This window comes from Ammospiza caudacuta, chromosome 14, assembly GCF_027887145.1.
Source record: "Ammospiza caudacuta isolate bAmmCau1 chromosome 14, bAmmCau1.pri, whole genome shotgun sequence".
Taxonomy (NCBI): Eukaryota; Metazoa; Chordata; class Aves; order Passeriformes; family Passerellidae; genus Ammospiza; species Ammospiza caudacuta.
In genome coordinates this window covers 1,294,373-1,318,039 of record NC_080606.1, presented here as the reverse complement: position 1 = coordinate 1,318,039, position 23,667 = coordinate 1,294,373, and the positions used below count along the sequence as shown (strand labels likewise).

Sequence of the window (23,667 nt, the reverse complement as noted above, 5' to 3'; positions counted from 1 at the left end):
TCTGGGCACCCTGTGCAGGTCCTCAGCACCCCCACAGGAAATAATTTTTTCCATATATCTAATCCTGAATCTAATCCTTCCTTATATCTACCCTCTGTCTGTTTACAGCCTGAGGTTTCACCCTAGGATGACCCTGGCCATGCTTCCAGGGTTGTTATTCCCAGAAACTTTGGTGTTTGGGCAGCTCAGCTGTGTCAGACACCTGTACCAGTCACAAATGGCACAGCAGAAGTGGGGAAGGTGGGCCTGGAGGCACAACTGTGGGGCAGGGACCCCAGCTCCATGGGCAAGTCCATCCCCACTCCCAGTCCATGGCCTGAGTCTCTGCAGGTGTTCCCACCTCATCTCGTGGTGTAGGGCCAAATTTTCCCAGTCAGCAGAAGGGGCAGGGAAACAGCAAGGTTGGCAAAAAATGAAGGAGTGAAAGTTGTTCTGGAAGGTCACTCATTGATCCACCAGCCAGGGGAGGGAGATGTTCCCTCACCCACGGGCAGCACAGAGCCAGGTCACTGTGACCCCTCAGTGACAAATGGTGGCAGGATTGGAAGGGGCAGCATGGCCAAAGGGGAGACTCAGGAAAGGCTCCAAAGCCAGTCCAGCTCTGTCAGTCAGCCCCTCTAACAAGGCTTCAAAAGGAATCCAGGGCACCCCAAGATCCCTGTGGGTTCCTGCAGCCAACCCAGGAAAAAGTGTCAGAGGGGGGGGTTCCTGCTTCACCAACCAGGTCCAGTTCTTCTGAAGAGCAAGAGAAGACCCAAAGTCCCCTGTGATTGTAGTCCTGGGTCACCAGGACACCTCAGGGAGGTCCCAGCATCGAGGGGTGATGGATGTGGGAGCTGTGGGAGTGCTGTGGGAGCTGTGGAAGTTGTGCTATGGAAGCTGTGGGAGCTGTGCTGTGGGAGCTGCCCCTCCACTCCTTCCCCCAAGGCTCCAAGGCATGGCATGTTTGCAGGACTGTGAGACTGACCCAGTGAAAGAGGTTTCTTTAGAGCTGGGTTGGATTTGATGATCTGAAAGGTCTTTTCCAATCTAAATGATTTCAAGGATGAGGAAGAAAAGAGTCTGGGAGTGAACTGGCCTGTTAACAGATGAATTCAGTGGTCCTAGAGGTGTCCACCTGGATGATCCTGTGATTCCATGACCTGCACAGCCTCTCCTGGGCTCTCTGCAGGCTCAGGGGGACTCCACAGAAGCTGCTTTGAAGTCACAGAGTCACGGAATGGTTTGGGTGGGAACTCAGAGCTCATCTTGCTCCAAGCCTGGGCAGAGAAACTTCCATCAGCCCAAGTCTTCTTGGAAAACACTTCACTGGGAATTTTCCTGCTGGAAACACGAAGCTGAGCCGTTGGATTGATCTGCACACTGCCGTGGCTCCAATAATCGCAGGCCATGGCAGAGGCCACAGCACCTGAGCTCTGACTGAACCTTTGCTCCCAGCGAGGCCCGAGGAGCAGCACCCTACAGAGGGAGCTTTCAGGTTCCCTTAATTTAACCAAAATATCCTGCAGCCCACTTAACAGCACATTATGAAATTTTCTCATGAATAATTAACTCTGAACTGCGATTGACATCATGAAGCATGTGGCTGGCTCGGGCAGTGCCTTCCAGCAGCCAGTGGCTCACAGGGGGATGTGCAGCCAGCACGGCAGAAACCAGCACCTCCCCAGCAAGAGCAGGGCCTGCTGCAGCTGCTGCTGGGCTGGGCAGGACAGGGCAGGCAGCTGCTCCCCAGGGCTCCTCCAGACTGGGAGCACAGGATGGCCAAGCCTGAGAGTGGGGTGGGTTTGGAGGTCAGGGAGCTTTGGTCAGGGTTGGTGCATCACAAGGAGAAGTTCAGAGCTGTGTCTGAGGCCTCTGGGCTGCCAGCGGGGTTGATGTGATGGGGAAACAGCTCCTGGTGCAAGGAAAAGCTGCTTTTGTCAGCTCTGCAGTCACTGACAGCACCTGGCAGCCCGTGCTGGAGGTCCGTGCCAGACTCAGATCACTCCCTGCTCCCAGGCACGGCACAGGGAGTGCTGCACTCCCGTGGCAGGCACGGGCACCCCCAGAGGCCCCAATTTCGGCAGTGTCAGTTGTGCCTGCTGGGATTTCCTCAGCCTCCAGGTATCTGAGAACAAAACTTGACCCAGGGCTCAAAGTTTCCCAAGGGAAAACTCCTCTTCAGGGGTCGGCCTCATGAACAGCCCGCCGGCTTTGCATCCCCCTCACAGAGCTGCTCCAGGAGCCACAGGGAATCCCAGCACGGCCTCTCCAGCAGCCGGGCCACCAGCCCCTGGGGGACATGTCCCTGTCTGCCCACCTGCCTTCACACCCGAGGGGACACGGCCCCGGGGGACGAGCAGAGGGCTGCCCTCGCTATGAATTAGTCACGGCCAGAGAGGTGACCCCGTGTCCTGCTGGCGGTACCGCGCAGCTGTCGGCGGCCGGGAACAGTTGTGGAGCAGAAGATTCCCATGGTTTCGGCTGCAGAGTGAATCCAGAGCCGAGCCACCCCCCTCTCCTCAGCCCCCTCCTTAAACTGTGTGTTTTAATAAAGACATCCAGGCAGCGCGCTCGGAAAGCTCGCTTAGATCTGCACTAAAGAGCACAGCCAGGGTGGGAAAAAATCCATGCGAGAAGCCGGAGGAAGTCGGCATTGCATGTGCTGAGCGAGGAGAGCGGGCACGGCGGCGGGAGCGATCCGGGCACGGCGATGGCAGCGATTCGGGCACGGCGATGGCAGCGATTCGGGCACGGCGATGGCAGCGCCCCGGGCATGGCGATGGCAGCGCCCCGGGCATGGCGATGGCAGCGATCCGGGCACGGCGATGGCAGCGCCCCGGGCATGGCGATGGCAGCGATTCGGGCACGGCGATGGCAGCGATCCAGGCACGGCGATGGCAGCGATCCAGGCACGGCGATGGCAGCGCCCCGGGCATGGCGATGGCAGCGATTCGGGCACGGCGATGGCAGCGATCCGGGCAGCGCCATCCGGAGCCATTGCCCGTGCGGGAGGCAGCGCTGGGCGGCTCTGGGGACGGCTCGGGGCTCCCGGGGAGAGGCTGCAGCCCGGGGCCCGCTCCCGGCTCCTCTGCCCGGGACTCACTCCCCGTTCCTCTGTCCGGGACTCTGTCCCGGTCTGTCTGCCCGGGGTTCCGTCCCGGTTCCTCTGCCCGGGGTTCAGTCCCGGTTCCTCTGCCCAGGGTTCGGTCCCTGTCCGTCTGTCCGGGGGTTTGGTCCCGGTTCCTCTGCCCGGGGTTCTGTCCCGGTTCCTCTGCCCAGGGTTCAGTCCTGGTTTGTCTGCCCGGGGTTTGGTCCTGGTTCCTCTGCCCGGGGTTCGGTCCCGGTTCCTCTGCCCGGACTCACTCCCTGTTCCTCTGCCCGGGTTTCACTCCCAATTCCTCTGCCCAGAGTTCAATCCCAGTTCGTCTGCCCGGAGTTCTGTCCCGGTTCCTCTGCCGGGGTTCTGTCCCGGTTCCTCTGCCCGAGCTGCGGTGGGAGCTGAGGGAGCGGAGCAGGCCCAGGCCCACCCAGCACCACCGGCTGCAGCCCGGCCTGCAGGGCCCCTCTGGAGCAGCCATGGCCCTTCCTGCAGGAGGGAACCCTACAGGAGAGAGTCCCCCGTGCCAGGGCCGGGAGAGAGGGAAGGAGGAAAGGAGCTGTGCTCAGCCTGGCACACGCAGCCACAATCCCCCGTGGAATGGGCTGGTCCAGAGCCCAGGCACTGCAGGAGCTGGGCTGGACCAGGTGAGGGGTGAGAGGGTCCTTGAGCAGCTGGGTGGGACCAGGAGTGAGGACAGACTGCCCAGACAGACAGACAGAGCTGCCTGGGAAGGAGGGAGGAGGGAAGAGCAGGAGAGATGGTGGAGGGGCTGCAGGGAGAAGGTACAAGAGGGAAGAGACTCACTCCTGGTGTGACTCCAGGTGAGGGAACGGGCCTCCCAAAAATACTGACTGGTTTGGGTGATGCCGAAAGTGCAGCATTGCTGCCCTGACCCCCCACTGCCACCAGTGGCACCCTGACCCAGCCCAGACCCATTTCAGTGGCTGAAAGGAAATGGTGAATTTGTCCTTCCTAAACTGAGGATCTGGAATGCTGATCTCCTTGGACATGGTGCAAACATTGATAAACAATGGGAAAATTCTGCCCTCAAGATCTCTATTGGCAATGTGAGTTTTTTCAAAGCCTGGATAGATCACAGATCCAGTGTGGTGGATACTCCCCCGTGCTGTTGCAAGGCCAGCAGGCGTTTCCTCTGCTTTGCAGGAGAGGCAAACACGGCCCTGCTCCACCATTTATCCTGGAAGTGCATCCTGGAGCTGGGGAGGGATGAGGCAGTGCTCCCTGAGCTCGAGGTGCCCTGGAACACCTCTGGAACAGCTCCCTGTGACTGCCAGGGAGCAGCTTGGTGGAGCAGGATTCCAGACACACACACAGATTTTTCCTTGTGTGAACCCAAACCCTTCCAGTGCCTGAGATAAATAAATCACGGTCCTTAGCTGACACTTTCACATCAGTCAGAGAGCTCCAATTTTCCTACAGCTGCTGGAGGTGTTGGTGAGGTGCTGCGGATGAAATGGAGATTTTACCTCTCATCCCTCTCTCTCCAGGATCCCAAAGTTCCTGGAATTGCCTGTGAGTTTCCCTGCTCTTGGATTTCCCCAAAGATCCGAAGCCAAATCCTACAGCACCTCCTTAGGGTTTATGGACAAAAACGAGGGGTTGTCCCTGCAGGGCTGTGGGAGGGCTGATGGGGCAGGAGGCTGTTCCTGTAGGTGAAGGATGGGGAGATAAAGGCCTCTGGAAAAGCACAAGATTAAATTTCTGGAAGTATTTATTTAACACAGATGAAAACCAAATTATTAAAAAACAACCAACAAAAAGAAAAATACACCCTCCACACACAAACAAACAAAAGCTCAAAGTAAAAAAAAACCTCATGAATTTGTAAATTTATTAGGATCTCTCATTCCCCACTGCCACTGGGATGAGCAGGGAGCTCTGGTTTTGCACAGCCAAGGGTTGGAGCTGCTCCTGCCACAGGCAGCTGCACCTGACCCAGGGCTTGGTCCTTGTGGAGGGCGACAAATCCATTGGGGAAGGGGATAATGGCTGCTCCTTTTCCCTGGATTGTGGGATCATGGCATGGCTTACCTTGGAAAAGCCTCCGGGTGTTCCCTCAGCACTGCCAAGGCCACCCTGCCCCGTGTCCCCAAGTGCCACATCCACACAACAGGGATGGCATCTCCCCCACCATCATGGGCAGCTGTGCCAGGGCTGCACAGCCCTTTCCATGAAAAAATTTCCCCAAAATCCCACCTAACCCTCCCCTGAGGCCATTTCCTCTTGCCCTGCCCTGCAGCCAGCTGTCAGGCATGTCCCATGGAATGCCCTGCTCCATTTCCCAAACTCTTTCCCAAGCCTTTCTCCTGAGTTCCCCTCACCCTGGCTGTCCTGCTCAGTAAAACCTAATGATGGTTTTACTCCTTTTTTCCCTGTAGTGGAACAGAGCCTACCCCAAGCATCTTTAAAAATACATCTGCTCTGCACTGCACTAAAACACATGGAATAATAGAAGAAAGTCTGGAGTGGGCGCAGCCTGGACCTGCCCAGCTTTCAAAGGCAGGGATCCTTTAAAGAACACGGAGCCTTCTCTCTGCTCCTGACCCAGAGATGGGACGTGCCAGTAATGCCTGAGCAGGGATCCTTGCATCCCTCCCCTTGGCCTGGATCCCTCTGGGATGAGGCAATGCCTGCTGCTGTCCCTGCTGCTGCTGCAGCCTCCCCACACCTCTGAGAGCTCTCTGTGAGTGCCCTGAGCACCCTGGATGGACAGATGGGACCCCCTGATGGTCCCCAGACGGGCTGGGTGTTCTGCCCTTGTTCCCCAGTGGGGAAATCACCCCTTGAGCGTGGGATTCAGCAGGATACAGGGGCTGGGGTGGTGCCAGTCACTGTCACCCTGCTGCCTGAGGAGCACAGACAGGCCCTGTGCCTGTGGGACCAGGTGGGGTGAAGGGGACCTAGAGCAGCTTTACAGCCTCAAGGATGCACCATCCTAAAGGATAAAGGAGGGGCAGGGCTTCTCCAGGGATTTCTGCAAACACATCTGCATTTGTTCACACCTACTCCACCTCAGCAGGGCCTGATTAGCTTTAAACACATCCCTGCACACTTTGGTGGGGGTGGCACGGCCACACTGGCCTGGACCATGTCTCTGTCACATCTCAGCACAACGGGTTTAGATGCCCAAATTCTTGGAGGGTCTTGGCTTTTAGAGCAGGAAGAAGTAGCAGAAAAGAGCGAGACATGGAGGGAAACAGCTTGGAGCAGGGACAGGATTGCAAGAGAGGTCCTGCCTGCAGCACCAGTGGCCAGGAATGCTCCAGGAACTGGTGTCTGACAGATCCAGCAGCCCAGAACTGGTGGGCAGCTTTCCTTGGGAAGCCTTTGCAGCACCAGGGGTGGGACTCAGCTGTCACATCCCTGTTTGTTGGTGTCTCCACGTGAGCTGGGCATTCAGAACCCTTACAGGCAGGAAGGTGATGAAGGTGCCTCTAAGCCCTGGGGTGAGATCAGAGTTGATATCAGCGCTGAACTGCAACAGAGGCTCCTTGGTCCCTCTCCAGTGCCCCTCACTGGAGCCCAGAGGCCTCCACTCCTCTGTGCATCCCTGCTCTGAAGGTCCCCAAAGCATCTTTATCCAGTCCCTGGTGAATTGGTGGTGTTGATATTTTTGAGTTCTCAGGGTGCCCCTGGGGAAGGGGTAAGGCCTGGCCCACCCCCTCAATCCCACCAGCCTGGAGGCAGACAAGGACTCAAGTCCTCAAAGGTGGCTGAAGCTTCTCCTGGAGGAGCTCTGGGCCAGCTCAGGCCTGGATTAGCAGGTGCCTGTAAAGGAGGAACTGCTGCTGGAGCAAAAGAGCTGAAACATCTCAAACCTTGCTCATGCATCAAACCTCAGATGAAAAGCCGGGGTGAGAGTGGAGTGCTCATTCCAGTCAATATTCCCTTCCTTTAATGCTCTTTTGGGCGCAGTGTCAGGCTCAGGGGTGCCCCAGGAGCAGGGAGTGCCCGTGGCACCCCTGTGTGTGTCTGCTTTCCTTCCCTCACCTCACCCCGTGCCAGGTGCTCTGCAGAGAGCCTGGATTTGGATTTGGAGGGATTTGGGTCCTTTTGGGTGCTCAGCTGGGGCCCTGGTGCAGGAGGAGAGACCCTCAGGAGAGCAGGAGCTGCACACAGCACCTGAGACCCCAGAGCATGGCTGGGAGCTGCTTCCAGGTGTGTCCAGAGCTGCAGGAAGGAGCAGCAGCTTCTCCCTGAGCTGTGCCAGGAGCGGCTGTGCGGGAGCAGGGGCGGGGGAAGCGCAGGGGGCCCCTCTCCACCTCCTGCCAGGCTTTTTCCTGAGCATCCTGGGGGCTCTCGCTGGCCTGGGCGCAGTGGGAACTGCTGGAGCAGGAGCAGAAAGAGGAGTGGGAGCAGGAGCAGGAGCAGGGCAGGAGGAGCAGAAAAAGGAGCAGGAGCACGGGTAGGAATAGGAGTAGGAGCAGGAGCAGGGGGAGGAACAGGAACCGAGATAGGAACAGGAGCAGAAATAGGAGTAGGACCTGGAGCAGGGACAAGGAGCTGGAGCAGGGACAATAGCAGGACCAAGCCAAGGAGGAGCAGGGACAGGGGCTGGAGCAGGGACAGGACCTGGAGCAGGGACAGGGGCTGGAGCAGGGACAGGGGCTGGAGCAGGGACAGGAGCTGGAGCAGGGACAGGGGCTGGAGCAGGGGTGAAGCAGGACCAAGCCAAGGAGGAGTATTGGCAGCAGCAGCAGCGGCAGCAGCAGCCTCAATCCCCGGGCCGGCTCCTGCCCGGCCCGGCTGTGATGAGCTCTCCAGGCCTCAGCCCCGCTCCCGCTGTCTCTGCCCGCCCCTCCCGGCCTCCAGCCGCTGCTCCTGGCCCAGAGCCGCCCATCCTTCGCTGGGATCTCGCCTTACCTGGCGGCCGCGGGGGCCGGGGGGTCCCGGGCGGCCCCGCTCCGGCTCCGGGCGCTGCGCTTTGCGTTTGTGCCTGGGAAATACCCGGCCGGCGTTTTATCGGCGCGGCTGATAAATATTGCATCGGCCCTGAACTTGGCGGAGCGGGGGCACCGCGGCACCGGCCCCGGCCCCGGGCACGGGCCGGGAGGGGCGGGGGAGCCTCGGCAGCGGCTCCGGGGCTGCGGGGGGAGCCGCGGGAAGGGGGGGCCGGGGCCCCGCTAATGCTGCGCGGAGCCGGGCCGGGCCCCCCCGGGCAGCACTCAGCATCCCGCCTCATTAAAGTTTCATCGGCAGCGCTCGGCCAAGGTCTATTTATGAAAATGCGCTTTTCGCTGCTTGGAGAAAACAGGGACGGAGCGCAAGAACAAAGGGATGGGCTTTGGGAAGCGGCCGGGAATAAAGAGGGATGTGCGGGACGGGGTGCGGGAATGCCGGGGTGCGGGCAGGGCAGGGCGGGCAGGGCTGTGCCAGCCGCCGCCGAGCTGGCCCCCTCGCCCAGGGGCAGCAACTCCTCCGACAGTAATTGCGGGCTCCGCACAATTTCCCCTCTTTTCTTCCTTTCTTCTTCTATTTTTTTTTTTTTTTTTTTTTTGTGGGTTTTGGAGTTTTTTGTTTGTTTATTTGCTTTTTGTTTGTTTTTCTTACTTCTTTGCGGAGTTTTAGGGGTTTGTTTGTTTATAATTTTGTTTGGTTTGTTTTATGGGGGTTCTTTTTGCTAGTTTGGTTTCGGTTTTATTTAATTTCACTTCATTTCATTAGTTCACTTCCATTCATTTTACTTCGTTTTATTTTATTTCACTTTATCGTATTTAATTTCATTTATTTTCATTTCATTTCATTTCATTTTCATTTCCATTTCATTTCATTCTACTTTATTTTTTTCTTGTTCTACTTCGCTTTTCCCCTCTAAAAGCCGCAGGGTCCCGGCTGTCGGGCTTCAACACCACGACGCGCGTTTGATTATTTTTTTCTCCCCGAATAAGTTATAAACCAAAACAAAACAACACAACAATAAAAAACCACCCACAAACAAAAACCCAAGCAAACAAAAAAACCCTAAAACAACACAACAACAAAAAAACAAAACAACAAAAAAAAAACACCCCAAACAAAGAAAACCAACAAAAACCGCTTGGTTTTAGCCCTTTTCCCCCGTGTCAGAAGGGACACCCCGGTCCCACCCGCCGGGAGTTTGGGGAGCGGGGCCGGGAGAGGGCGAATGTCCCTTTTGGAGCCGGGGGGTGACAGGGGCACTTGGGGGTGACAGGAGCACCTGGGGGTGACAGGGACACCCAGGGATGTCCCCCCACGGGCTGCGGGCTCAGGGGGCAGCTCCTGGTGCTGCGACAGCGCCGCAACGACCCCCGGGCAGCGGGAGCGACCCCCGGGCTGCGGGAGCGACCCCCGGGCGGGGAAGGGCCAAACCCGCCGCGATGCCCGGAGGGGAGCCCGGACCCCCCGGTTCTGCCCCCCCGGCCCGTTCTGCCCGTGCCCATCCCCGCGGGCACCGGGAGTCCCACGGAAGGAGCCCCGGGCTCGCCGGAGCCGCAGTAAGCGCAGGAAGGAGGCAGGAGGGTGAGGTAAAACGTGCATGATTTATTTGAAATGCTGCAGCGTACACAGACACCAAAATTTCATTCAGCACACACACAGCGGAACGAAATCTCCTTTAATTCATAAAATAAAATTAAAAATTAAAAAAAGGGAAAAAGAAAACAAAAAGCGGCAATTTTCTCTATTAAATATGCAAAGGAAAGGGGGGAAAATAAGAGTTTTCTTGCCTTCGAAAGTGCAGAGTTCCCTACGCGCAGAGGCAGCCGCGCCGAGGCCGGGCCGGCTCCGTCCCCGCTGCCTCGGGCCGCTCCCGCCGCTCCGCTGAGCCCCAGGGACGTGATTGTCGAAGCTTAGGATTTTATACAGTGAAAACCATACAGAAATCGAACGGTTGGAGTGAAACCAACGCAAAATAAATCTCCATTTCCCCGAACAAACCGCGACTCCAGGGACGGGCCAATTTTTTTTTTTCTTTTTTTAATATTTTCTCCTTTTTTTATCCTTTTAAAATTGTTTTTTTCAATTTAGCCGATGAGGTAGAAACAGAAATGGTACTGCAAAAACGCGATGGGTTTGCGGGGGGCAGGGGAAGGAACAAAACCATGCAGGTGCGTGTGTGTGCGTGGGTGTGCGGGGACCCTGGCGGCGGGGAGCACCCCGGCTTTACAGCTGGCTTCCAGCTCGCTTCCTTTCTCATTTCTTTGCCTTGTTTTAATTTTTTTTATTTTTTTTTTTTTTTTTTTAAGAAGAAGAGGAGCGGACACAGAGGAGTGAGCGGCGCCGCGGCCCCCAGGCCGGGAGGGGCTGTGACAAAGCCCCACCGGCTCTCGCTGCTGCTGCTGCCCCGACTCCGGGCACCCCCAAACTTCCCCCTTGGCCTTTTCGTTTTGTCTTTTTCCTTTCTCTCCATCTTTTTTTTTTTCTTTTTTTCTCCAGTTTTATCTACAAAAGCAGTCTGTACCAGTCAGAACAGCGGGGCCACTTTGCCCAGGGGTGAGGAGCAGGCACCAAACCGTTCACTTTGCTTTGGGCGCGTTTCCCTTTATTTTAAAGTTTATTTTTTCCTTTTTTTTTTTTTTTTTTTTTTTTTTTGTTTGTTTGTTTGTTTGCTTTTTTCCCAATTTTTAACCCAAAAAAAAAAAAAAAAAATAGCCGACAACCCCAAGCCCTGTTTGGAAGGGCCGGGGGGCGGTCGGGAGGGCAGCACCCCCCGCTCCGCTGCCTCCCCAGCCCCTTCCTCAGTAGGTGGCAGAAAATTTCATCCTTTTCTGCTTCTGTCTCTGATTGCAAAACCAGACCCGCACCACGTTCTTCTTCAAGTCTAACTTCTCGGCGATGGCGGCGATTTTCTCGGAGGAGGGCCGGGGCTGCACGGCGAAATAGGCCTCGAGCGAGCGCTTCTCGGGGGCGGCGATGGAGGTGCGCTTGCGCTTCTTGTCCCCCCCCGTGTAGATCTCGGGTTTGGTCATTTTCTCCCGCTGCGCCCTCTCCGCCTCCTCCAGCCACGCTTCCAGGATGGGCTTGAGGGCCACCATGTTGTTGTGGGACAAGGTGAGCGACTCGAACCTGCAGATGGTGCTTTGGCTGAGACAGCCCACCCCCGGGATCTTCAGGTTGGCCAGCGCGGAGCCCACGTCCGCCTGGGTGACCCCCAGCTTGATCCTGCGCTGCTTGAAGCGCTCGGCGAAGGACTCGAGCTCCCGCGGGTCCGTCTCGGTCTCGGGGCCGGAGATGACGGCGTGGGACGCGAGGCCGTGGGGGTGGGACACGTTCATGGGCTGCGGGTGGTGGGCCATGTGGTTGATGGCCGACATGTGGGAGTGCGGGTGCGAAGGCGTGGAGCCCACGTCGGGGCCCGGCACCCCTCCGAGCGGCAGGGCGGAGTTGAGGTGCTCCAGCAGCTCCCCGTCCAGGCCCTGCGAGGGCTGGTGGTGGTGGTGGTGGTGCGGGTGGTGCGTGGTCAGCACGGACGGGTGGTGCAGGTGCACGGAGGACGAGGTAGGAGTGCAGGACACGCTGCTCATGGTGTGGTAGGTGGCGTCCGGCTTGAAGGGGTGCGTTTTCTGCGACACGATATCCACGGCGGCCAGAGCCTCGGCGCCCCGCAGCAGCGTCTCGTCAAAGCCCGCAAAGATGTTCCCCTGGATCTGCGCGGAGGGGAAAAGGGGAGCGAAAACAAACGCAGAGAGCGGGAGAGGATTAACGGGGAGCGGTGTGACCGAGATCCCGCTCTGCCCTGCCGGGGACAGGTAACGCGAACCGAGCGCTGCCCGAGCCCCAGATAAAAGCACCGCGGTGCCGGACACCGAGCCGGGCACCCGCTCTGCCCTCCGGGGCCAGCTCCCCACACAGCGGCAGCGGCAGGGCCGGAGCCGTCGGGGGTCCCGCAGCCCGCGCTGCTCCAGCGCCCGCACCGAGCGGGACGGGACGGGACGGCCGGAGCTCCCCGAGTCCCCCAACCCCAGAGCCCCCTGCCCCGGGAACAGCCCCCCCGCCCGCCGGGCCCGGGGCAGGCAGGACCGATCCCCGAACCCAGCCGAAGCCCAGACCCCAAGGGAAGGCAGAGTAAGTTGGCGAGGGACAGCGGGCACGGAAGGTGCCGAAAGCCGTGCTTGGCTTACCTGGGGGGCGGGCAGGCAGGCTCTGCGGATGGCTTCGGAGCTGCTGTGCAGGTGCGGGTACTTGGGCTCGTGCAGGATGGGGTGCATGCTGAACGCCTGCTTGCTGTTCATGGACATCATGGTGGGAGCGGAGCGGGGCCGGCCGGGGCAGGGCAGGGCAGGGCAGGGCGCTCCGGGCACCCGGCTCGGGGGCGCGGTATTGTCTGGCTCCGCCGCCCGGCATCAATGGCATTATAGCCCGGCCCCCCCGCCCCCCGCCCACCGGGAGGGGCCGGGGAGGTCCCTCCCAGCGCCCGCCCCCGGGCACTGAGCTCACCCCCTCCAACGGGGCTCAGCGCCCTCCGCCCGTGCTGCTCCCTCCCCCGATCCGGGTGTAACCCCCCCAAACCAGAGCTCCCCACCTGTCGGTGAGCCCCCCCAAACCCGGCTCAGCCCCCATCCCCGCCCCTCCCCGGCTCTGCTCATTCCGCAGGTGCGCCCCTCTCCCTCTCACCCCTCGTCTGCTCGGGGGGCATCGCCTCCCGTCCAGCCCTGCCCGCGGCTCCGGCCGCTCCCCCGGGGGGATCTGGGGAGCAGAACAGCCCGGAACCCGCGGCTGAATGGGAGCCGTTCCCCTTCTCCCTTTGAAGGCAAGAACCTTGGGCCAAAAACCATAACAACAAAGAAATCAAGAAAAGTTTCACCAACTTTCTTTTTCCCTGCTTCAGTGAATCTCCCTGGATCGTTCCCCAAATCCTCTCGTGCAGAGTCCCAGCCTGTGTGTGCAGCCTCTCCATTCTCCAGCTCATCGCTGCCCCTGCACTCCCCCATCCCTGCCAATTTCCCCACAGCCCGCGGTGTTTCCTTCCCCCGTCCCTCCCTGCCACCAAGACCAGCTCCTGCCGCCACTGGAGTTTGGTTGCTCTGCTGGATCAGGGGGTGGGGGCGTTGCAGCCCCCCCAGAAGCTCTCAAAGGTGCATAAGGGATATGACAGCCCCAGCAGCCCATAGCAGAGGGCTGCAGAGGAGGAATCCCAGTGCCTGGGGTGGTGGGGGACAGGAGGGTCCCATGCTCAGAGCAAACTTCTCCCGGGAGCCAGGTGTGCTTCTGCAGCCCCAAAACCCACCTCGATGGCTTTGGTGCACGGAGCAGCAGAGTCAGGGGCAGGATCTGTTTCCTGCTCCCTTTGCTACTCCTCTCCACAGAGCCTGAACACAGCACCCTCAGTCCCTTCTCCTGGGGATCCTGCCGGGTGTCTTGGTACAGACATGGTCAGCGAGGGTCACAGGGAAAGGAAAATCCTGACCTGGCCCCATGACCTGGTCCGCACCTTACCTGAGATCCCCAAAAAGATCACAGAGTGGGTTGGGCTGGGAGGCACCTGAAAGATCATCCAGTGCCAGCCCCTGCCATGGGCAGGGACACCAGGGAGCCACCAGAGACATTTCCTTGGTGCTGGACCTGCCCAGGGGAAGGTCAGATCCCGTGACAGAGACTGCAAGGCACAATCACCATGTCTGGTGATGCCCAGACTTGGGCACAGCCACCAATCCCACCATGGAAGTCCCCAAATCCAGCCCCATGCGGCTCATGCAGAGGGTGGGGGAGAGTCCCCAGGGCTGAATCCCGGCTCCAGAGAAATCCTCCTGGGGAAAAACCTGCACCAGCACCAGGGTGCTGCCAGGGAGGCCCTGTCACCTGTCCCTGGTGGCCTGAGGCACTGCCAGCCCTTCCTGAGCTCTGGAGGACAGCAGGCCCTGCAGGATGCTCCAGCTTTGCAGGGGCAGCAGCTCAGGAGCCTCTTCCCTGCTCCTGCTGCCAGCCCAGCTCTGAGTCAGGCCTCCCCTCTGCTCCTGGAGAGCTGCAGCATCAGCTGGTGGCCAGGGGAGTCTGGAGGCTGGAAAGCTCCACTGAGCTCCAGCAGAATTCCTCAGGAGGGGAATTGTCCCTTACAGGTGCTCTGCGGTGGGATCTCTCCCCTCCAGCTGGGTTTGTGAATTCTCTCACGACTCTGGGAGCTTTTGTCTCAGGATATTCCACAGCTCCTTTTGCTGGGCTCTTCTTGGTGGCCCCTCTACCCCACTTTTCCTCATTTTCTGCATTTCAGCAGCTCAGAGAAGGTTGGACAGAGCAGTTCAGCTCCTGGATTTCACTCTCCCCAAGGAAGCAAACCTGTGCCAAGCTGCATTTCGCTGCTGCTCGTGTAGGAAAATTGGATCAGTTGAAGTAAACAGCATTCCCTCCTTCCCATGCCTCTGTGTGCCAGCAGACCTTTCCAAACCACCGAGCCTTTGCTCTTTTCCTGTGGCAGCCCTGAGCATCCTGCCCTGAACTTTGTCCTGACAATGGAGGTTTTGAGCAAGGGACGCTCAGGGAGGATCCCTGAATGCACCTCTGGGCTCTGGCACTGACACTAAAACACAGGGACACCATGGGGACATCAGGAACCCCCTCCCAGCCCCATTCCATGGATGAGCTCACCTCCCACCACCTCCTCCACTGTGGATCTGTGGGCTGCTCCCAGAGGGGAAGGGAGCAGTGCCTCCATATCAAATCTCTGGGTTGAGTTGGGATTTATCAGGCTCCTCCTGGGCAGGGAAAAACAAGGAAAACTCTCCTGTCTTTGTGCAGAGATGTGGAAACACCACACAAGGAGAGGTTTCTGCAGCAGTGACAATCACAAACATCTCAAACACTTCCACAGTTGCTGCTTTAGCTCTGGGCAGCTGAGTGTTGGCACTTCCATGGAGTGAGATGAGCTTCCAGGGTTTGCCAGTGCTCTGCTCTGGCTTTCTGGGCTAAGGTGGGACAGCTCTGCAATGCTCCTTGCAGCCTTTTAATGTCTGTCCCAGCTTTCCTCCCTAACTGATCCAAAAACTGCAATAGTCCAGACCCACCTCTCCCACCCATCCATACCAGCAACCCCTGTGAAGCAGGAAATGCTTCCCTGGAATCAGAATTAAATAGAGGAAAGTCAGGATCTTTCCTATTAAAACAAATAAAAGCACTGAACAAAGACCCTCAAGATCTGAGTCTTTGGAAAACAAATTCCTTCCAAGGTGATTCCAGCTCCCAGGCTAAGAGCTGGCACCCCAACCTGGTCAGTGGCTTTAGGGACACTTTCTGAAATAAATCCCTGTGCAGAAATGAAGATACAGGAGTCTCCTCACATTGTGTGCTGTGGTTTTGTGCCATAGAACGGCAAATGAGCCAGCAGGGCTAAAGTATTTTGGGATTCATGACCCAGGGCCTCTGGCTTCTCATTCCCGCTGGAAAAACAATCCTGGACACACTCTCAGCGAGGTCTGAGCTCGAGGAGCTCCAGCTCCGTTGCCTTTTGAGGATGCCCCACAATCTCCCAGCCTGGCTCCGTGCCCGCAGCAGCTCCGCCTGCTCCCGGTGCTCTCCATCCCATCCCATCCCAGCCCTGCCATGTGCCTCGCCGCCTCAGGCGCTTGCCTGCAGACTCCAGCTGTTTTTATTACCTAAGTGGGTTTGATTGCTCCTTCATTTGTGCCTGAGCGAGAGCCCTTGGCACCCTCGTGGGCTTTAATGGGGTCTGCGTGTTCTCGCTCCCAATTAAACCCACGGGCGGCGATTAGCAGCTTCCAGGAGCGGAGCAGGGGGGACGCGGCTTCCCAGGGCTCCGGGAGAGCATCCTGCCGAAGGGACACGCTTGGAGCATCCCGGGCAGACAGCTGGGCTGCCTGGAAATGGCGCTGCCCCCGGTGACCGCCGCCACTTTGTGCTCGCCGGGGGAGGCTCGGCTCAGCCGTGCCAGCCTGGCACAGACCCATTTCCAGCACTGGGGGACAGTGCTGGTGGTGCCCAGGGCAGGTGTCACCCCAGACATTAAGGACAGCTCCACACCTGCCCTGGCTGCCGGGGCTGCTCCTGGAAAACCTCATGTGGGGCGATGCAGAGATCAGGGCATGGACAACCTTGCCTCACTCAGTCCTTCCCTCTCTTTTCCTTGTGTTCCTGGCCAGGGCCTGAGCAGGTGGAAGAAGCCAAAACCGGTGAATTTCTGGTGCACTTGCAATTTTCAGCCCTGAGATCTGAGTCCAGGAGCCCTCCCAGCCCCTGGAGCTGCTCTGCCAGGATGGTCCCGGCTGTCCAACGAGCACATCACATCCACGGCAACCCACAGCCTCTGGGGGAACCCCAGGGAGGAGCCATCCGTCAAAATTAAGATGTTGGGGGATTAAATGCTTCAATCTCATTGGAACTGGTGTTTTCTGATGAAAATTGGTTCTGTCAGGAAATGGGGAAGTGGCACTACCTGCCAGAGGCCCGTGCACTGGGACTGGGGGTGGCTGGAGTTGGCTGATGGAGTGCAGGAATGGAATGGAAAATCCAGGCCCAGGAGCTTTTCAACTCAATTAAAGCCTGGCTCGCTCCTGAGACAAGCCCATGGCATTGGGAAGAACATTCCTCCCACACTGAGCTGAACGTGGTGTGGGGTCAAGAACAGGACCTCGACAGGCTGAAGTGACACCTCAGGTGACAGATGGTGGCATTATGGAAAACTCAACAGAGGCCAAATTCTGTGTTGGAATTAGGAGCAGACATCACAGAACCATGGAATCACTGAGGTGGGAAAAATCCTCTCAGATCTTGAGTCCAAGCACTCCTCAGCAGGGCCACCAGTGTCCCATGTCCCCACTGCCACATCCCCACAGCTCCTGAACCCCTCCAGCCACGGTGCCAAGGCGTGGGCTGAAAATACACACTTCCAAAATGCCCGTTTCTGGAGGAAAATGCAGGAATAGCTCCTAATGAGGATGAGATCTCTTCCCAGCCAGAAGAGCAGGGTGTTTAATGCAGTCCTTGCACTTGAGGTGTAAGAGAAAGATGATCCGTGCTGGCCAACAGATCCAGCTTGTAAAAATCCTTATTAAAACCCCACTGAGCCTAATCAGGAAAGATGGCTTTTAATTAAAAAGTGCAACCATTCAGCCAACTTTTATAGGAGATTGCTGCGACCCCAGGAGATGCCAACCAGCAATAGCCTCAACTCCTTCCGGAGGGAGGGATCCTTCCCATCCTTTGTTAGCTGGAACATCTCTGCTGCTTTTAAATGGGCAACTTCACAGCTTTCCTGAGTGTGGTTTCTTCCATTAGGAAATGGGAATCTTCTAACAGCTCACCCAGGCAGCAAAATTCCTGCACTCCATCTCCTGCATTAGGAACCTGGAGTCCGCCGAGCGGGAGAGAGAGAGGGAGAAAAGAAAATCCAGATGGGGCAAAGTGTAGCTCGACTTTTTAATGCTAAATTATTTACAGTAAGTAAAATCGTGTGTGTCAATTGTGAAAAGAGTCCAATTTGTTTGATTTACATTGCAGGGGGGTGCCCTGGGGTAGGGGGTGTTTAACTATCTCCTCTAATGTAATTGCCTATGGCAGCCCAGTAAATATTTGATGGGCTGCCTGAGCGAGGGAAGGAGCTGGGGCTGATGCTCCCGCAGCCCTCGCAGGGTATCAAATGCAGCTGCAGCCAGGTACTACCTGAGCCCTTCCCATTGTGTAACTGGGCTGGTTTAGCCCACTTTCATGGTGGCAATGTGCACTTTCTGCTGGAAAACAGGTTTGTGCCCCGTGCTGTGGGTTTGTTTTATATAAGAAGCCTGAATTTCTCTGTCGGTGCCTCAAAGGGAGTGTTTTCCTCAGCTTTTCAGCAGGAAAAGCAGGTTTTGCTCTTGTCAAGGATGTTTCCATGGCTTGGAGGTGCTGGATGCTGGCCCCAGCTAGCAGGGATTGTCCCTCAGCCCCAGGAGGGTCTGACTTTGGCTGAGGATGGTGAGGGGGATGTGGATGGACAGGATTGGAAGGGCACAGAGGGGCTCCAGCAGCAAAGGTGTCTGCAAAGAATTTATAGCTCATGCAGCCTCTCACGGTTTTCTCCATTTTTAGTGTTTCAAGCAGCACCAGGAAAGGTTCAGGTTGGACACCAGGAGGAATTTCTTCACGGGAAGGTGGTCAGGCATTGGCAGGGGCTGCCCAGGGAGGTCTGGAGTCCCCATCTCTGGAGGTGTGCAGGGAATGCCTGGACATGGCACTCAGAGCTCTGGGCTGGGTGACAAGGTGGGGACTGGACACAGCTTGGACTCAATGATCCTGGAGGTCTTTTCCAACCTCAATGATCCTGGAGTTCAGTTCCATGCCGAGATGGGCACACTCAGTGCCCTGGGAATGGCCCCTGTGACCTGGGGACAAGGTTCTGCTGCTCAGACAAGGCTGGGACAGAGCCCTGCTCCTCTCTGGGCAACCCTGCCAGTCTGTAGGAATTCCTGAAGAGTAGGAAATGTCACATCACCCGCCTGGGACGGTAAATATTTAACAAGGGGAACACCCCCTGCCTTTCTCCCTGCCCTCCTCATCCATATTCAGCTCCTGCAGCTCTTCCAGCCCTGCAGGAAGCACAGAGACTCTTGGGAAGAGGGAATTCACTGTGGGAGGCTGTGTCTGCAGGTCCTTTGCCCTCCAAAGGGGTTCGGAGTTCCAGATTTGGGATGGGAAGTCAGTGATCTATGATGTCCTTCAAAACCAAATCATCCATGGGCTCTGTGGTTTGGAAGGGATACATGGAGGCCTCCAGCCCAATTCCCTGTTTGGAGCAGGAGCAGGTTTGTGCAGTGGAGCTTGAACCTCTCCAAGGATGGAGACACCCAAGTCTCCCTGGGCTCCCAGAGAGTGAGCAGGCAGAGGCTGCCCAAGATCTTCACCAAAAAGTCAACCCAAGGTTGGGTGGGGATGCTGCATCCCCTGGTCTGGCATGGAAACCCCTCAGGGCTGAGGATAGCAGGAGCTGGGCTCGGATGGCACCAGCAGCTGGCAGGGAGGGACAAGTGGGACCCACACCAAGCTCCAGAGAGGGCCCCATGAACCCACTGGGGTTTCTCCAGGGGTTTCTTGGGATGATTTCTGTGGCTGGGAGGCAGGAGCAGCCGGGATGGAATGGAGCAGGGATGGAGGTGTGGAGCAGCATGAGAGGCCTGCTGGGCTCCTGGGATGCAGGGGGAGGTTTTCCATGGAGATCCCAGTGGATGGTCCCAGTGCCCTGGGTGTCCCAGCCTGCTCCTGCCAGGACACCTCCTCTGGTTCTCCATGCCTTGCTTGCTCCAGCTCTTACAGAAACCAGCTCTATTAATATCCCAGCTCTTCCTCTCGGCCCATTACTCTCCTGATGGCCCAAATTTCCAGTTAGCTCCTCTCCAAATTTAAATGATGGCTTCCCCCCGTGTTCTCCGCCCCCAGCTTTCCGAGAGATGCCGTCACTGCTGACCCACATTCCCTGCCTGCGAGAGCCTGGCGCCGGGGCCATTAGATCCCTCTGCTGGGCTGGACTGGCTGACAGCCAGCCCCGACCTCACAGGCAACCACGGCCATTCACCGGGAGAGGGAAGCTCCAGCCCTGCCAACAGCCTTGGAGAACGGCACAGGAAGGAAGGATGGAGATGGATGGAGCCTCCTCCTGCCCAGGGGTGTTCCCAGGGAAGGGAGGAAGGGGAGCTGACAAGGAATGAACGGCTTTGAGGGAGGGAAGCAGCCCTGGGAAGGGTCTTCCCTGTTCTACCTGCTCTGAGGGGCTGCCAGGAGCTGGCAGGTGGGATCCCATGTAACTCTGGTGGGACTGGGACACCATGGAATGCTGTGAGACTGGGACACCATGGAATGCTGTGGGATTGGAGCACCATGGACTCCTGTGGGATTGGGACACCATGGACTGCTGTGGGAGTGGGACACCATGGAATGCTGTGGGATTGAGGTGCTTTGGAATGCTGTGGGATTGAGACACCATGGACTGCTGTGGGATTGGGGCACCATGGAATGCTGTGGGACTGGGGCACCATGGAATGCTGTGGGATCGAGGTGCTTTGGAATGCTGTGGGATTGGGACACCAAGGACTGCTGATGGAGTTGTGACACCATGGACTGCTGGTGAGATTGGGATCCCATGGACTGTTGGTGGAATTGGGACATCAAGGACTGATGGTGGGACAGAGGCCACCTTGGGCTGCTGGTGGGATTGGGATATCATGGAATGCTGTGGGATTGCTTTGACCCATCCTCTGCCCCATCCTGCAGCCCCTGTGAGTCCTGAGGCACTGCAGACTCTTGGTGGGACCTGCACTGAGGACACAGGGGAGACCAGCACTGTGACATGTGTGACATGTGTGTCACTCTGTGTGTGCCCACGTCCAAGCCCGCAGAGTCCTGAGATGCTGCTTTGAGCCCTGCAGTGCTGCTTTGAGCAGTTCCATCCCCAAGCCTGCAGTGCTGCTTTGAGCAGCTCCCCTTGCTCCTCGAGGCCTTCAAGCTCCATATCAAAAGCCAGTGAGTTTCTGCCCAGAGGAAAACTCTTTCAGTTCTGGTTTTGATCCAGTGAAGAACCTCACTCCACATTTGAGTCAGTGCAGAGGCCAAAATTCCATCAGTCTATGGAGGAGAAATCCATGAGCAGCTGGAAGGAGACCTTGCAAACAGGGGCAGGAAGGAGGACAATGTCCCCTGTGCTGCCCACGGCTCCTGCCAAGGCAGCTCTTTCCCAAAGCCTTCCTCATGGTCACCTCTGGCTCTTCCCATTCTCAGTGAGTCCCAGGCTCAGGAAAAGCCTCCAGGAGCCTTTGGTCCCACTTGGAGCTGGTGGGCTCAGGACTGGGTTGGTATGTGTCGTGGGTTGACAGCCTTTATCCCAATATCGTGTGTTGTGTCTGGCAGCTGTGCCTTTTCTCTCTTCCCCCCCCCCCCACCCCGGCCGTCTTGCTGCGGCGGGGCGGGGAAGAGAGGGGGGAGTGTTTGACCAGGCCTTTTTGCTTTTGGCTTTTGCTGCTTGGCTTGGCTAGCCGCTTTGCTTGCTTGCTTTCTGCTTTTTTGTGCTGTTTTTTTTCCTTTTCTCTTGCTCCCTCTTTCTTACCCTCCCCTGAAGATACTGGACCGGCTCCGGACGTGACCTGAAGACGTCCAGGACATCCGAAGCTTGCAGAGAAGCGCCGCGCCCTCTCAACACACAGTCTGTTTTTTCTGTTTTCTTTTCTTTTCTTGTGTTGGGGAGTGTTCTTTTGTTACTTGTAAATAAATAGGTTTTGTTTTCCACTTTGCTCCTCCGAGAAATTCCTTCCCGAACCCGGTGTTGGGGGAGGGGTGGTTGGAGGTTTGTTTTGTTTTTGGGCGGCTCCCTTTTGGAGATTTCCCCTAATTTGTCCTAAACCAGGACAGTATGGAATGAGAGGGAGAGGAAGGGAGGAGAGGTCCTTGCCTTCCTCCAGCTCTGCTCATCACCCTCACCTCTGCCTTGTGGCCCTGTCCTGCATCCTTCCAGCTCTCCGGCCCACTGCTAATCCCAGCTCCCACGAGCCCACCCAGCTCCTCCTTGAGGAGACATCCCCAGGCAGATCCCAGCACCCCAAACACCTCCTGCCACCTGCCCAGCCCATCCCAACCAGCTCCCACCCCTGACCTGGGCAAAGGAGAGGCCAGGCAGGCAGGAAAGGCATCCCAAAGAGCAGCTGTGGCACCAGCTTCTCCCAAATGAGCAGTGTTGGGCTGAGAGATGGGTTTTTGGCTGGATGATCCAAAATCTCACTGCCACAGCACCTGCAGGACACCTGGTCCCACCATCCAAGCCCCTTTCAAAGGGATCCAGCAGCTCCAGGGCATGAACAGGGAGAGGATCTCCTCATCCAAAGGAGGTTCCTCCTGGCCCTCACCTTGGCTCATTCAGCAAAGTGAGTTCCTTGGAAATGAGTGTGAGGAGGGTTTCCAGCAAGAGGAAGAAGAAGGTGAAAGAAAGAATAAGAAATAAATGCTAAGAAAATAAAAAGAAAGAAAAAACAGGAAGCAAATGAGGAGAGAAAGAGAGGAAAAATAAGGAAGGAAAGAGAGAGTCTTGGTTTTCTGAGTTAGAAGCAAAATTATCTTGATTTCCATTTGAATAATTCATGTTTGCCACGGGCCATGTATTCCTGAGCTTGGGTGTCAAGTGTTTATTGAATATATCTCTTGACAGGGCACTTGTGTGATATTCAGCCATTGCCAGAGTGTGAAGAAAACACACACAACAAATGGAAAAAGAGGGGGGAAAAAGGAAACGCCAGAATGACGGCTTCCTCCGCCTCAGTTTGAGAATAATTGGCCCAAATGAAGCCCCTCTCCCTGCCATCAGTCCCCCTGCCCCCTCCCTCCATGGGGACCCAGCACGGGTGGCTGGGATGTTGTCCCCACACCCAGAGGGGGAAGCTCTGGGATCATGCTCAGGATGAGCCCAGCAGGTGCTGCAGGAACCGGAGCTGTTGTCACCTCCTCAGCTTTGCCAGGACATGGAGATGTGATCCTGAGGACTTAGAGGGGCATTATCCCAACAGTTCCCACCTTGGGCATGGGGGTGCTTCACCCTGTGGGGGACCTGGCCTCAGGATCCAGCTGTGTCCGTGTGTCCGTGTGTCCGTGTGTCCGTGTGAGGGCTCCCCATGGGTCCCTGAGGTGCATTCCCAGCCCCTCCTGCCCCGCTCAGCCCTCGGCAGCGCCCGGAGCTGCAGTGCCAGGGCCACCCTGTGAGGCACACTGACATCTCCCTCTGTGTCCCCACAGCTCCTGCACCCCACAGGGCTCAGGGATCCCCAGGACACAGTGGGGAACACCCTGGGGGAGCACACGCAGTTCTGGGGTCTGCAGCGTGCAGAATTCAATGGCAGAGTGTCTGCTGATGGGAAACAGGGCCCATCCCCTGCTGGCTGCTGGCAGGGGCCCATGACACCAACACCCACACCTGGCACCCCAAATCCCACAGCAGAGCTGGGCCCTGGCAGGGGGAGAGGGCAGAGCAGCCGGGCTGGCAGCCTGGGAGGCCAACGCTGTCATGGGGGAGCAAGGGGCGAGGAGAAGGGAGTGATGCCTTCTGAGCAGAGCTGGATCCCCCTGCAGAACCCCGGATATCCCTGCAGAGCCCTGGATCCCCCTGCAGAACCCCAGATCCAACTGCAGAGCCCTGGATCCCCCTGCAGAACCCCAGACCCCCCTGCAGAACCCCAGATCCCCCTGCAGAACCCCAGATCCTCCTGCAGAGCCCCAGTTCATCCTGAAGAGCCCCAGACCTCCCTGCAGAACCCCAGATCCCTCTGCAGAACCCCAGATCCCCCTGCAGAGCCCCAAATCTCCCTGCAGAACCCCAGATCCCTCTGCAGAACCCCAGCTCATCCTGCAGAGCCCCAGATCCCCCTTCAGCAGCTCCCAGACAGCAGCGGGAGCCCCGAGCCTCCCTCGGCGGAGTCATTTGGAGCCCGCGGGGGCCGGGGGAGCAGCCAGACAGGGAGATGGGGCCGCTCCCCGCCCGCTGCCCCCAGCACCCAGTTCCCAGCTGGTGCAGCAGCAGGGAGCCCTGCCCGGCCATATGCTCTGCGTGCTGCTTCAATTACCCCGCCAGGAGCGGCTCGCTCGGCTCCTGGGAGCGGCCCGAGGGGCCCGCGGGGGGAGCGAGGCCACGCCGGGGCTGCCAAAAACCCGAG

General features: G+C 57.8%; 1 protein-coding gene across 1 annotated transcript; it reads right to left on the bottom strand.

Moving 5' to 3' along the window:
* Window positions 1-10,800: 10,800 nt before the first annotated feature.
* LOC131564043 (brain-specific homeobox/POU domain protein 3) lies at window positions 10,801-12,303 on the bottom strand. Its single transcript, XM_058814305.1, has 2 exons — window positions 12,184-12,303; window positions 10,801-11,709 (listed from the first exon to the last, which is right to left on the bottom strand). The coding sequence occupies exons 1-2, from the start codon at window positions 12,301-12,303 to the stop codon at window positions 10,801-10,803; spliced, it is 1,029 nt and encodes a 342-aa protein (XP_058670288.1).
* Window positions 12,304-23,667: the final 11,364 nt, after the last annotated feature.